We start from the raw sequence: 12,698 nt of genomic DNA on the forward strand, positions 1-12,698 counted from the left end.
GAGGAAGTAAACCCTGGTGGGTTTTACTTCCTCTTTATTTCCCTGCAAAGGTAAAGCATAATGGGCTACTATTCATCACATAGTAGCCCATTATGTGTCACTTACCTGAAACCGAAGCCTGCGATGTCACCGCTGTCCCCACTAGCATCGAGCGTCCATCCTTATCCCTCTTCCTTTGCGGGGCCGCGAACTCCGGCTCTGTGACTGGCCTGAGTCACGTGACGTCACTCCCGTGCATGCGCGCGGGAGCCGCCAGTCACGGCATGACCCCTTATAGGAGCGGCACGATCTGCCCTTTCTAAAGTGTGCGTGCGCTGTAGACATCAGCGCACTGCTCTTTTGTAAATATCTCCTAAACCGTGGAGGTTTATGAGATATTTCCAGCACCTACAGGTAAGCCTTAATATAGGCTTACCTGTAGGTAAAAGTGGTTGTACAGGATATACAACCACTTTAAGCCCTTTGCACTGTTAGCGCAATTTTATCACATTTACAATTTGCCGCACCACAGCCAAATTATTTTTCTCTAGGTGCCCAAAGCTGACTTCCTCCCTCCAGGAAAAAAATTATCTAAAAAGTTATCAAGATTGTTCAGATTTATAGGGGTAATGGTAGGCTAACAATAATTGGAATTCAATGTGGAAATGAATATATGTTTTTACATTTTGACCATAGATACACATGATTAAAGCTTTGTTTACAACTGAGCAATTGGAAGCACTTTTCTTGATTCAAGATTCCACATAAGGATTCCCATTGTATCCTCTGGAGCCTGTTCACACCTGAGCATTGTGTCACTTAAAGCTCAAAGCTAAAGTGCATGAACTTATTGGAGCTGAGTCACATATTTGTGAAGCACCTAAAAAACATTCTTTTTTCTTGCAATTTCTTGCCTTTCCTCCTACCAACTAGCTTTCCATTGGCTAAAATGAAAAAATAAAACGAATGCCTGAAAAATCGCATAAAAATGACTCTATAAACGCTTAAAGAAGCTCAAGCGTGCAGCCTGAGAGCGTGCACCTCTCCCACCCAGCGTTACAAAGTTCCAATAATCAGTTACTTAGCGTCAGTGCATGCAGTGTGACTGAAAGCTAATGAGGTAGCATTGAGGGAGACCGAGGACAATAGGTAAGTGGAGAAGGGGGAGAGGAGAATAGACAGAGGGGAAAGAAAAGAGAGGAGGGAGGGCAGGAGAGGGAGTCACTGGCTGAGACGCATGTTCTGTATGAGCAGCAAAGGAAAAGAGCACAGTGACTGGGAGGAGGGACGCACAGCCCAGATACTAGGACACAGCCACCACATTGACATGACAGGAGACAGCCTAACCGAGATGATGAGGAGCAGATGGAAGGCTTTACAAGCTCAGTGAACCTTGGACCTCAAAGTGTGTTGGGTAAGAACAGGGCTGCATGCATTGGGGGGGGGGGGGGGGGGCTGACAAAATGTTCTGCTTATATACACAGCTGCACTGCAGCCTTGACATGCAGTATAAATCTAGGTTTAGGGCTTTATTAGTTGAAAGACTAGAGCTGCAGCATATTATTCTGGAGTGGTGTGGAGAATTGCAGTGTGATGTGACGGGAGAACCTGCAATGTTTGTCAATGGCACAACTGAAACTAGCACCGTGCAATGATCACATTCAAGAAAAAAAGAAGACTTTGGTTGTCACAGACACTTTAGGGTGGTTAGGTTAGGGGAAAAGGCTGGGATTTCATAGAGCAGGTTGTGAGCAGTGTGGAGGAATGCATGAATGGTGCCTTTATGAAGATCAGTGTTTACAAATGTTTTCCCTTATCCTGCACTCAGGTTATGGTACTCTCCATACACAGTTTGCCAGATTTTGACTTCTTTGCCTTTATCGCTACATATGCAATTAGTATTAGTGTTTTCCTAGATTATTAATTACTGCTTGTACAAATAATAGGTTTATTTAGCAGTGCATCACACATGATCACACATGGACATATTACCATATCCTTGCAACAAGGGCACGCAACCTAAAATATATACCGTTTATATTGTTAATATTTTATTATCTAAAAGTATTGTGGACTCCAAAGAGAATATATAAGCACATTGATCAGAACAGCCATGCTCACAGACAGTCAGAACATTACATCACACACAGTCTACTAACAACAGTCTCTCATGCTCAGTTTTATATTACATTGAGAGCCTGATAGCATTGGTATGCCATTCTCTCGCAGATGCGGCTCAGTACAACTAAGACTAAGTTTGCATGGGTGGCCAGGAGTGAGGGGGCGGTAAAATAGGCAATTGAACTGAAGTGCTACTGCCTCCTGACTGCCCAGTTGCAAGCTAACATGGCTGCTTCCCAGGTTGGTACCTACTAGCGCAGTCAGGGCAAAAACTATGCCGCGTGTCACAGTCAGTGGGCACTACTGCCACCAGATGTGACTCACTCAAGTGAATGGGGCTGCATCACAATGACAGGCCAAATGCTTGGCATGCAGTTGTAGTGCAGTATTCCCATTATAAATCAGTTTGGCAGAAAAAAAAACAGGCATTCAGGAGGCAGCAGTATCGCAGATCACTTTTTAGAGACCACCATCAATGTAAATGAAACTTAAGGATGTTATAAGGACTTGGCTTGTGTATGCATAGTTTATTAAAGGTCATGGCACATGTGCAGTTTTTTTATTTAATTTAAGAGTTTAATCGCTGCTTCAAATTGCTAATGCCAGCGATGAACAGTGATTTATCAGCAATTTGTAACTAGTGATTTTATTGTTAGAGTCGCTGGTGATTTGCTACACCATTAGGTTGTGCGCTGCTACAAATCGCTCTATATGTTGCTAAGCGTAGCAATTGGTGCAAGCATTAAGAGTGACTGTCGCTAGCGATTTTGCCGCTGATCCAAAATACTGATGAACCTCAGCACAGCTTGACGAAACTCTTTAAAAATTTTACTCTTAGCAATCCCATAGAAAATCATTATGATTTTCTTAGCCATAAATTGTTGTAACAAAAGGAGGGGTGATTATTGCAAGAAAATCACCCATATGTCATCAGTATAAGTGTCTCATAAGATTCTAAGGTTATATATCACTTAATTACTATGAAGTAATGGGTTTAAAGTGGACCTTTCCCCCATTTTACTACATTTTACATGAGCATGCAGCTCTGAATGCTGATATAAAATCATCAACCTGTTCATTATTTAACAAAGTAATTTTGCTGTGTTCCAACTTCCTGGTTCTTTTTAAGCACTGGTAACATCGGCGACATCACCAGTGCCTTCTAGGAAGATCTCATCTCTAAACTGCACATATTGTGAGTTTAGGAGCATGAGAAATACTTTTTTTTTTTTGAGCAAGGTTAGTGTATTGGCACCTGGCACATGCATGCCATGAACCATGTGATATCATTTGCCCCATGTCACTCATGCGCTGTGGCCAATACATTCATCTGTTGATAAAAAAAGACTCTCATGAGATCTGGGGGGAGAAGCTATTTTAAACAGATGAGTGTACAAGAGGTGACACAATGTCGTTGCTGGGCAATCCCGCATGCATGGGATTAAGTTAGCATCATCGGGAGACCAGCTGTGCAAATGGGGAAGAGAAAACTCCTATTCCTCTCCTCTCCACTCCTATTTGAAGATGGTGCCGTGGGATGGGACATGCGGTAAAAGAGTGACAAGTGAGGAAAGGACAGCACAGGATTCACTAGGTTTGTTAGTATATTTATTCTGCATAAAGGTGCGTCAAAGGTAAGCGATGTATGAAAAGTTAAATTCATGGGCATGGGTGAAGTTCCCCTTTAACAAAGAACTTAGTGAAATAAAAGCAGTATATGTAATTTTTGATCCATTACATATTCATGTGGCCTTGACAGTATATGCCACAAAGTACAGAGTAACCCACTGTTAAAATTCATGCACAGGGATTACCAACTGAGCTGTGTCAACTGTATTGAATATGTGAGAACAAGTGGCTGACATGTCCTCCATTTCCATGCTACTGAGAATCAATTAATGCTGTAATGTTCTTTATATAGTTCTGCTAGTATCATAAAGGTTGTTATTCAACAACTCTTATGCCCTGTACACACGACCGGTTTTGCCGTCGGAATAAACTCTGAAGGTTTTTCCGACGGAGTTCCGACGGAATTCCGCTCAAGCTGTCTTGCATACACATGGTCACACCAAATTCCGACCGTCCGGTGATGTACAACACGTACGATGGGACTAGAAAAAGGAAGTTCAATAGCCAGTAGCCAATAGCTTCTGTCTGTTTTTGGTGCGTCGGAACAGCATACAGACGAGCGTTTTTTCCGATAGTAATTTGTTCCGACGGAAAAATATAGAACATGTTCTCTTTCTAAATCCGTCTGAATTTTCGACAGAAAAAGTCAGATGGGGCATACACACGGTCGGAATATACGATGAAAAGCTCCCATCAGACTCTTTCTGTCGGAAATTCCGCTCGTGTGTAAACGGCATTGGATATTTCCATTTATCTTAGAGCATTCAAAATACCAAACATAAAGACTAACTTTAGAAAGTATTTCATATGCTAGGTAGGTTACAGCACAGTACAAAATAGTAGTAGTGACGTTTTTCCCTAATCTGCCCTCAAATACCACCGCCAGGTCATGTTTTTTAAGCTAATTTAATACAATTACAGGTGAAATAAAATTATTATTTTACAAATGTAATCATTTTGTAAAGCGCTGTGTGAACTGTTGGCGCTATAGAAAACCTGTATAAAAATAATGATGTTAATAATAATAATAATAATAATGTAATAAATTTACACTTAGAATTATAGTGTGGAATTTATGACCTAATATGGACTTTTACTCCCCTGAGTGACTTTACGTCCCTACACTCTTTCCTCTCTCCACAATATACATGGCAGATTTCTTTGTTTATTTTTTTAGTTTAGTTTTATATACCCCCTTCAGCTCGCCGCTATTCTTGTCTAGGTGGGATTGATATGCCCCTTCTACCACAGCCTCCTGGGAAATCCCTATTACATATCCCAGAGGGCTGCAGACATAGGGGAGTAGGGACAAACAGCAGCCATAGGCAGAGCTGGCATATGTCATTAGGGGTCAGCTGGCTGAACCCTGAAGAGCCAATGAGACCACGACCACTGGGGAGGATCAAGATGGCAGTGACACCTGAACAGTGGATCGCATCAGGACAAAGCTGGATCTGCTGGGCAGGTAACTATATGAATTGAAGACAAGTAACCATAACAGGGAGGGTTAATAAAACATGCTGGGTGGGAATGAAGTTCCTATTAAAGTGATATTAAAGCCTTGTTTTTTCTTGGAAAATGAGATCCTAATAGCATGATTACATGCTTTCATTGTTTCTTTTTGCAATTTTTTTCCTCTGTGCTAGCTGTTCATGCTGTCCTACAACCACGCGTGGTCTCTCATTCTGCCTGTATGTGTTGCTGGGAGGGGCTGCAGGTAAGCTTGTAGTGCAAAACAGTTGCGTGCATGAAGTGCAACTCCAGTGGGAGGCCATAGGACCAACAGGCACAGGAGATACCCAAATACCTGAAGTGCGGCAATGCGGCCAGGGGATAGTATAAGGAGAAAGCACAGAGGAGAAAAAAATATTAGAGCGATATTAGATAAGTCCTGCATCTTCTTTTACAAAAAATTGCACTAATATCACTTTAGGAGGCAGAGTTGGAGTGCAATGTTGTGGTTGTATGCTTTGTGTTGTTATGTCCAGTTTTTACATACTAAAATTTCCCTGTGTAATCATGAGGCTCATCAGAGGAACTAAGGAATTGTCTATGGTTGTTAATCTTCATTCATGAACAGGGACATTGAATGTCAGTTTATTCATGAAAGTTGTATCATTGCAGTTCTTGATTTTTATGCTTGTCAATTTGGAGATAAACATAAATAAATTAGTTTTTGCTGCATAATGTAATATTTTAATGACTTTCCTAAATGTATATTGTAGAAACATAAGCTAATTTTGTATATATATTGGCAGTCCAATCAGGGCATATTCACCTGCCTAGATCCTTCCGTGTTTAGCGGCCATACACCCCCTCCCCTTGCAATTTAGGGAAGTTATGAACATAGTAGGAGTTGGGTGCAAAAGCCTTATTTGCAGTATCTCAGAGCTACTGACAATATGTGCGTGGGAATGAATAAAACGTGGGAGGCAGGGTCCTCCATAAGAAACACTAGGTGAATCTATAAAATCAATTATTTACCCTTGATAAGGTTTTATCGCTCTCTAGAAAATGTAATAAAAGTTCTCTGCAACATTGAACCTGTGGTCATGGTGAACACCCAATCAGTTTAAGCAGGAAAATACATTATTTTAAAGATAGTTGGTAGATTTTTTTTCATGGATACAGTAGATGTGTTAATGTGATAAGCCAAATATGAAAAAATGTTACCAGAATGTGCTAATGCTTTAAAACAAAAAAAAAACTGTGTCCATTTTTATGCATGCCCTAGAGGCATAAATAACAGCAGGTACTGAGGAGTGCAGCACAGCGATTGTGTTTTACTCCTCCTATTTATTCAGTGTAAGCCTCGTACACACGATTGGATTTTCGGCAGGGAATTGTGTGATGACAGACTGTTTGCCTAAAACTCAACCGTTAGTACGCTCCATCAAATTGTTGTCCAACTTTCCGCCAACAAATGTTGGATAGCAGACTAGTACATTTTTGGCGGACAATGGTCTGTTGCCAGATTTTCGGATCGTGTGTACACAAGTCCGTCACACAAAAGTCCAAAGTACAAACACGCATGCTCGGAATCAATGCTCACCAGACATTAGCAGAAGTTGCCCAAAGGGTGCGCTCAAGAGCTGAAATACTACGTAGTACGTCACTACGTTTGTGTTTGTTGCCCCACAATTGTGTGCCATTTGTATGCAAGACAAGTTCCCGGAACACGCCCTTCAGACAAAAGGCTGCTGCTTTGTTGGCCAACAATCTGATCGTGTGTACAAGGCTTTAGTTTATGTTCAGAATTCTGTCAGTAGACTGAAAACAATGCTATCTCCAGATAGCTTATGCTGTTATTGATTTTCTCACAGCATTTACAAGGAGTGCTGATATACCAGCAGCCTCTGTGCAGAACATCTAAAATCTGCATGTAAATAACCATTGCAATATGGCACAATAGACAATTAATATGTAAAATCACAGTTCATTTATGGTAGACGTTAGAATGTGAATTTAAAATAAATACAAATGGAAGCTAGTTTTTTCTTACCTTCATTGGATAGTTGAGGAAACCCGTTGCTCACATCATAAAATGGTAAATACAGTATATATCACCTAGAGTGTTTGCTGTTAAAGAATATCAGTGCTAGCACAGAGCAATAGAGAAGAAAGTACAACAGGATCAAATGAACATTCAATAGTTGTCACATATTACACTGATTTGTAAGCTTATCTTGTGTTTCTGATGGGGTTTTTTGTTCATTCTACGTTGTGAGTGATACCAAAATGTTAACAATATGTTATTTCTTCACTTAACTAACACTTAAAGTGAACCTAGCATTAAATGTATTTTTCATATTTAGTGCATGTATGCAAAGTAATATGTAAGTTCATAGCACTCTCCTTGACAATACCTTTATCTGCTCTTTTCCTCCAGAAGGAGGAGATGGCACCATATTTGTTCAGGCATCATCCAGGGTTAGCATCTACATTCTGAACGCAGATGGTGGTTCAGAGATGACAAAATCAGGTACATCCTGGTGCCTGTTCAGTTATTTTGTGTTCTCAAATGTCTGATCAGACCAGCCAACTATTGCAGCTTCTAAGTTTGTGAGTTGGCAGAGTTACAATGTTATGCTTTGATCACTAAGGATAGAAGACTGAGGAGATGCTTCCTATTGCCTCCAGCAGACTGGTGACATCATCTGAACCTAGGCAAAATTACTTGACCGATGCTCAAGAACGTCTTGTTATTAATAAAAAGGAAAGACTTTTATATAATTCTATATTTATACTGGTTCTGTTTACTTTTAATAAGATGCCTGGTACAAGGATGAAGACCTCTTCACCAGTTCAGAGGATCCTACTTAGCGTACACAATACTTCTCATCTTCACCCAGGTCTTAAAATATGGCTTTTTTATTTTAAATAATCAAAAATGGCATTACAGAAATAGGGCAACTCCAATTTATAGTGACCTTTTAAAGCCATATATGGCTCCTATTCAAGCTAGGAGCACTTGCATGTATCATTTTTTTAACTTATTATTGATATACATCTTCTCTAATACATCTCCTCTAATAAAAAAAACAGAGCTTTGTTTATGCCAGCCAATCAGAGGAAGGAGGGCAAGTTGATGGGCAACTTGTGGAATTACATCTCAAACCAAATCCTGCCCATCCAGGTTGCAATTTAGCAGAATAACATAGAATAAGTTGAGATAGACTAACTGGCCTAAAGGAGAACTTCTAGATATATTGTATGTCACAGCTTTACTCCTCCAGATAACATTAAACACAATATCATTAAGCCAACATGTAGTGAACAAGTGAACCTGGCAGGGGATTCTGAATATACATCACCAGCACACCTTAACAAATTTCATGCCATTTGGCAGCTGTAGCTGCCAATGTTAGTTGTAACTATATATTGAATCCTATATTCATATTGTCGAGCAAGTTTTCCTTTAGCCCAAAACAACTAACACTTTACTGTGAAGCCACTCCTCACAGCAAAAAATCAAATATTTCACAAATTATATGCATATTTACATCAGTTCCCTGCAGACATCCAACACCACTCTTTTACCTATTAACAAATTAAAAAAGAAAAGAAAAGAAAAACACAGAAAGTAATTCAATTACAAAAGAAAATTGTAATTCTCTATTGGGATCTCTAGGGTGTGAGCATTCTAACTTTCAAATGCTTCTCCCTTGAACAATAATTTATCTTTCTTTGTCACCACCCTATCTCTGCTGGATTTGAATCAATCACTTGAAAACCTAAATGGGACACTGTATGATGTTCTTTAATAAGATGTGTGGCCATTGCATGATCTGTGAGTCCTCTTTGAATTTCTGATTTATGTGAAAATATCCTATCTTTTGGTCTGTTCAACATGTAGAAGTTGACAAGGGCATTGAATGCAATGCACCATGAAGTCTGAGTACCTACTGTATGGATGATATAGTTTGTTCCCCTTGATCGCCTTATTACTGCTTTAAGCAAATTCCAAATATAGGAATGCACTATTCTTCCTCTCCCAAAGAACCCTCTACCAATTTGTTTTGTTTTGCCATTAAATGAATGCATATACAAAATGATTAAAGAAACCACCAAGCCCTGAAAAGTGTCAGGAAGTTGATACATAAGATACCTGAAAATTGTTGTTTGGTAAAAGAGGCCACAAAAAAGTTAAAATTCCAGAGAGATGCAGCAGATTATAATACTAGATATGTGCATCAGTGGCAATGTTCTCAATCCTGTGGTGGACAATATGGTGTAGGAGGACTGGGTAGGAGGAGGTCCTATATAGACCACTCCTCTACAGATAAGAGGAGTGGTCTATATAGGATTGTGGTGGACAATATGGTGTAGGAGGACTGGGTAGGAGGAGGTCCTATATAGACCACTCCTCTACAGATAAGCGGAGTGGTCTATATAGGATTGTGGTGGACAATATGGTGTAGAAGGACTGGGCAGGAGGAGGTCCTATATAAACCACTCCTGTACAGATAAAAGGAGTAGTCTATATAGGATTGTGGTGGACAATATGGTGTAGGAGGACTGGGTAGGAGGAGGTCCTATATAGACCACTCCTCTACGAATAAGAATTCAAAGCAAATAAATAAAAGGACCAGTAGAGGTAGGTGAAAATAGAGGCAAGAAGGGAGTTACATTTCAAGGCCAATGTAGATAGCCCCTAAAAGTGAATCACTAATTATAAATATTTAATTTCTTTTAACCTTACTGGGGAACAACAATCTGTATTTGAATTGGAACTAATTTTGTCCGACTACTATTTCCCCTTATTTTATTTTTTTTAAATTAGAATTGGAACGTCAGAGATTTTTTTTAGAATCAGATTGAAACATCCTTTTTCTACAACACCTATTTGATCTTCTTAAGATGCATTCCAAGACTGTGAGCTACAGACTTAATTGCACCTAGTTTATTCAAATCCATTTTCATCCAAACTCACCCAAGTATAGAACGATTTGTAACAGAAGTAGTGAAGGATGTTTTCCTTGTCAGCTAAATAACTGATAAGGGTGGGGCCACTGTTATCATGGGTTATGATTTCTATGTTAATGAAGCCTATGTGATGTTGTCTGATACTCTGACATATCGTAGATTAGATAGTGACCATTTTTGACATATACAGAAACATTATGGGGTTGGCTCACAAAGCCATTGAAAAGGCCATCATTGATGAGAATGTGATGAGACTTCTACAGACATAGTTTTGTTATATCTTACCAAAAGTACTTAAGTATCCAGCATGCCCTCCTGAGTGACCAGTAGTTTTGGGAATGGATTCCATGTTTGTTCGTCTGAGCCATGATTTAGATGCTATATTAAGGTCATATGTATCAATGCAAAGGTCTTATATCAGAGACATACCTGTAGATATGTTTTGAGTCAGATTGGATCATTGACCTTAGAGTGATACTAAAGAATATTGTTTTTTGGTTAAAATAAAAAAGATGTACTCTACCTGTTCTCTTCTGGAATTTCCCTACTGGTGCTGTCTTCTCCTCCCTCCTCCAGATGCTTCCTTAGCAAGCTGGGTGCTATGGAGGCACACATGCATGCATGCTTCCAAGCTGGGCTGTGTGTGTGTCCCTAGACACAAACACAGCGCTGGCAAGCCATGCCCCCGCTAACAGGAGTTTGATAAACAGCAGCCCTGTGAAAGCAGGAAGTGAGGGGCACTGCAGCCCAGACAGTACTGGAGCTGTGACAGGAGCCAAGTGTTTAAGGATGGGGCTAAGTAAAACATGTAGTGGTGCAATTTTTACCTTAATGCAGGGAAAAAACATTTTGACTTTAGAACCACTGTAAGCTGGCAATAGATGAGTAGTTTATTTCTTTCATACAGCCAGCAGGCTGAACAAAAATTAAGAATGAACAAACTCCTCCATCCACACAAACAAGGTAGAAGGAGGAATTCCACCAGCCCCCCTCCCCCCGTCAGACTGCACTGATCAGCACCTACAGCCACTGATCGACAAAGGTTTTCCAACTTGTCCATTCGACAGTCTAGGTCTCAACTGATGTGGGTGGATAGGATTGTATCTGATTCTGTAAAAAAAACTGAAAAGGTTAACGATGGTGGAGAGATTTTTGAGGAGAAAAGATCAATCCAATTGTATTCCCTTTGTAACCAGTTTTAACAAATTATTTCCTAACGTAATGAAGATTATTCATAATAGGTGGATTCCATGTGATAACCTTTATGCCCCATACACACGGTCGGACTTTGTTCGGACATTCCGACAACAAAATCCTAGGATTTTTTCCGACGGATGTTGGCTCAAACTTGTCTTGCGTATACACGGTCACACAAAGTTGTCGGAAAATCTGATCGTTCTAAACGCGGTGACGTAAAACACGTACGTCGGGACTATAAACGGGGCAGTGGCCAATAGCTTTCATCTCTTTATTTATTCTGAGCATGCGTGGCACTTTGTCCGTTGGATTTGTGTACACACGATCGGAATTTCCGACAACGGATTTTGTTGTCGGAAAATTTTATAGCCTGCTCTCAAACTTTGTGTGTCGGAAAATCCGATGGAAAATGTCCGATGGAGCCCACACACGGTCGGAATTTCCGACAACATGCTCCGATCGGACATTTTCCATCGGAAAATCCGACCGTGTGTACGGGGCATAAGAGTTTAAAAAAAGGAAATCTTCCAATGAATCAGCAATTCATTGAAGACTTATGCCCCGTACACACGGTCGGATTTTCCGATGGATAATGTCCGATCGGAGCGTGTTGTCGGAAATTCCGACCGTGTGTGGGCGCCATCGGACATTTTCCATCGGATTTTCCGACACACAAAGTTGGACAGCAGGAGATAAAATTTTCCGACAACAAAATCCGATCGCGTCAATTCCGACCGTGTGTGGCCTCTTCCGACGCACAAAGTGCCACGCATGCTCAGAAGAAATTCCAACACGAGACAGCTCGTTCTGGTAAACTTAGCGTTCGCAATGGATACAGCACTTTCGTCACGCTGCAATGTTCAAAATGGTTTAATACAGCGCACTCTCTTCTTCTTTATAATGTGACAAGAATTAAGTCGTTTTGCTGCTCGTATTCACACACACTTCTCACAAACTTTTATTTGTGTTGTTTTAGTGGGATTCCCTGAATATATTGTTATTAGTTGTCACATCTGACAGTTTTATATTTTTTATTTTTTTTTTTTTTTTGGATTTTAAGCCTTTTTTTTTATTTAATGTTTGGATTTTTTCCAAGGCTGATCTTTGTTCAATGTTATTTTTATTTTTACTCAAGAATATTTTTGGGTGTGTTTTGTGTGTCAGGTTACCCCAACACCATTGATATCTTTTATTATTTAATCTCAAAGAGATTGTTTGGTTTTGGTGTCCCTTGTTCATTTCACATTGTATATTTGAAATGTACCTGAATCCTCACAAACAAACTGTCCTTTTTGAAGTAAAACACATAGGAGAGTATAATTCAAAACAAAAATCCTTTATTAAAG

General features: G+C 40.0%; 1 protein-coding gene across 1 annotated transcript in view; it reads left to right on the top strand.

The window, feature by feature from the left end:
* The first annotated feature begins 1,132 nt into the window (after positions 1-1,132).
* The window catches only part of LINGO3 (leucine rich repeat and Ig domain containing 3), a 184,303-nt gene continuing 172,737 nt past the window's right edge, over positions 1,133-12,698 (top strand). Inside the window, exon 1 of the mRNA XM_073596372.1 lies at positions 1,133-1,393. Within this exon, the coding sequence (XP_073452473.1) occupies positions 1,345-1,393 (49 nt within the window). The 5' untranslated portion in view covers positions 1,133-1,344. The remainder of the gene's footprint in view (positions 1,394-12,698) is intronic.

This window comes from Aquarana catesbeiana, linkage group LG01 (assembly GCF_042186555.1).
Source record: "Aquarana catesbeiana isolate 2022-GZ linkage group LG01, ASM4218655v1, whole genome shotgun sequence".
Taxonomy (NCBI): Eukaryota; Metazoa; Chordata; class Amphibia; order Anura; family Ranidae; genus Aquarana; species Aquarana catesbeiana.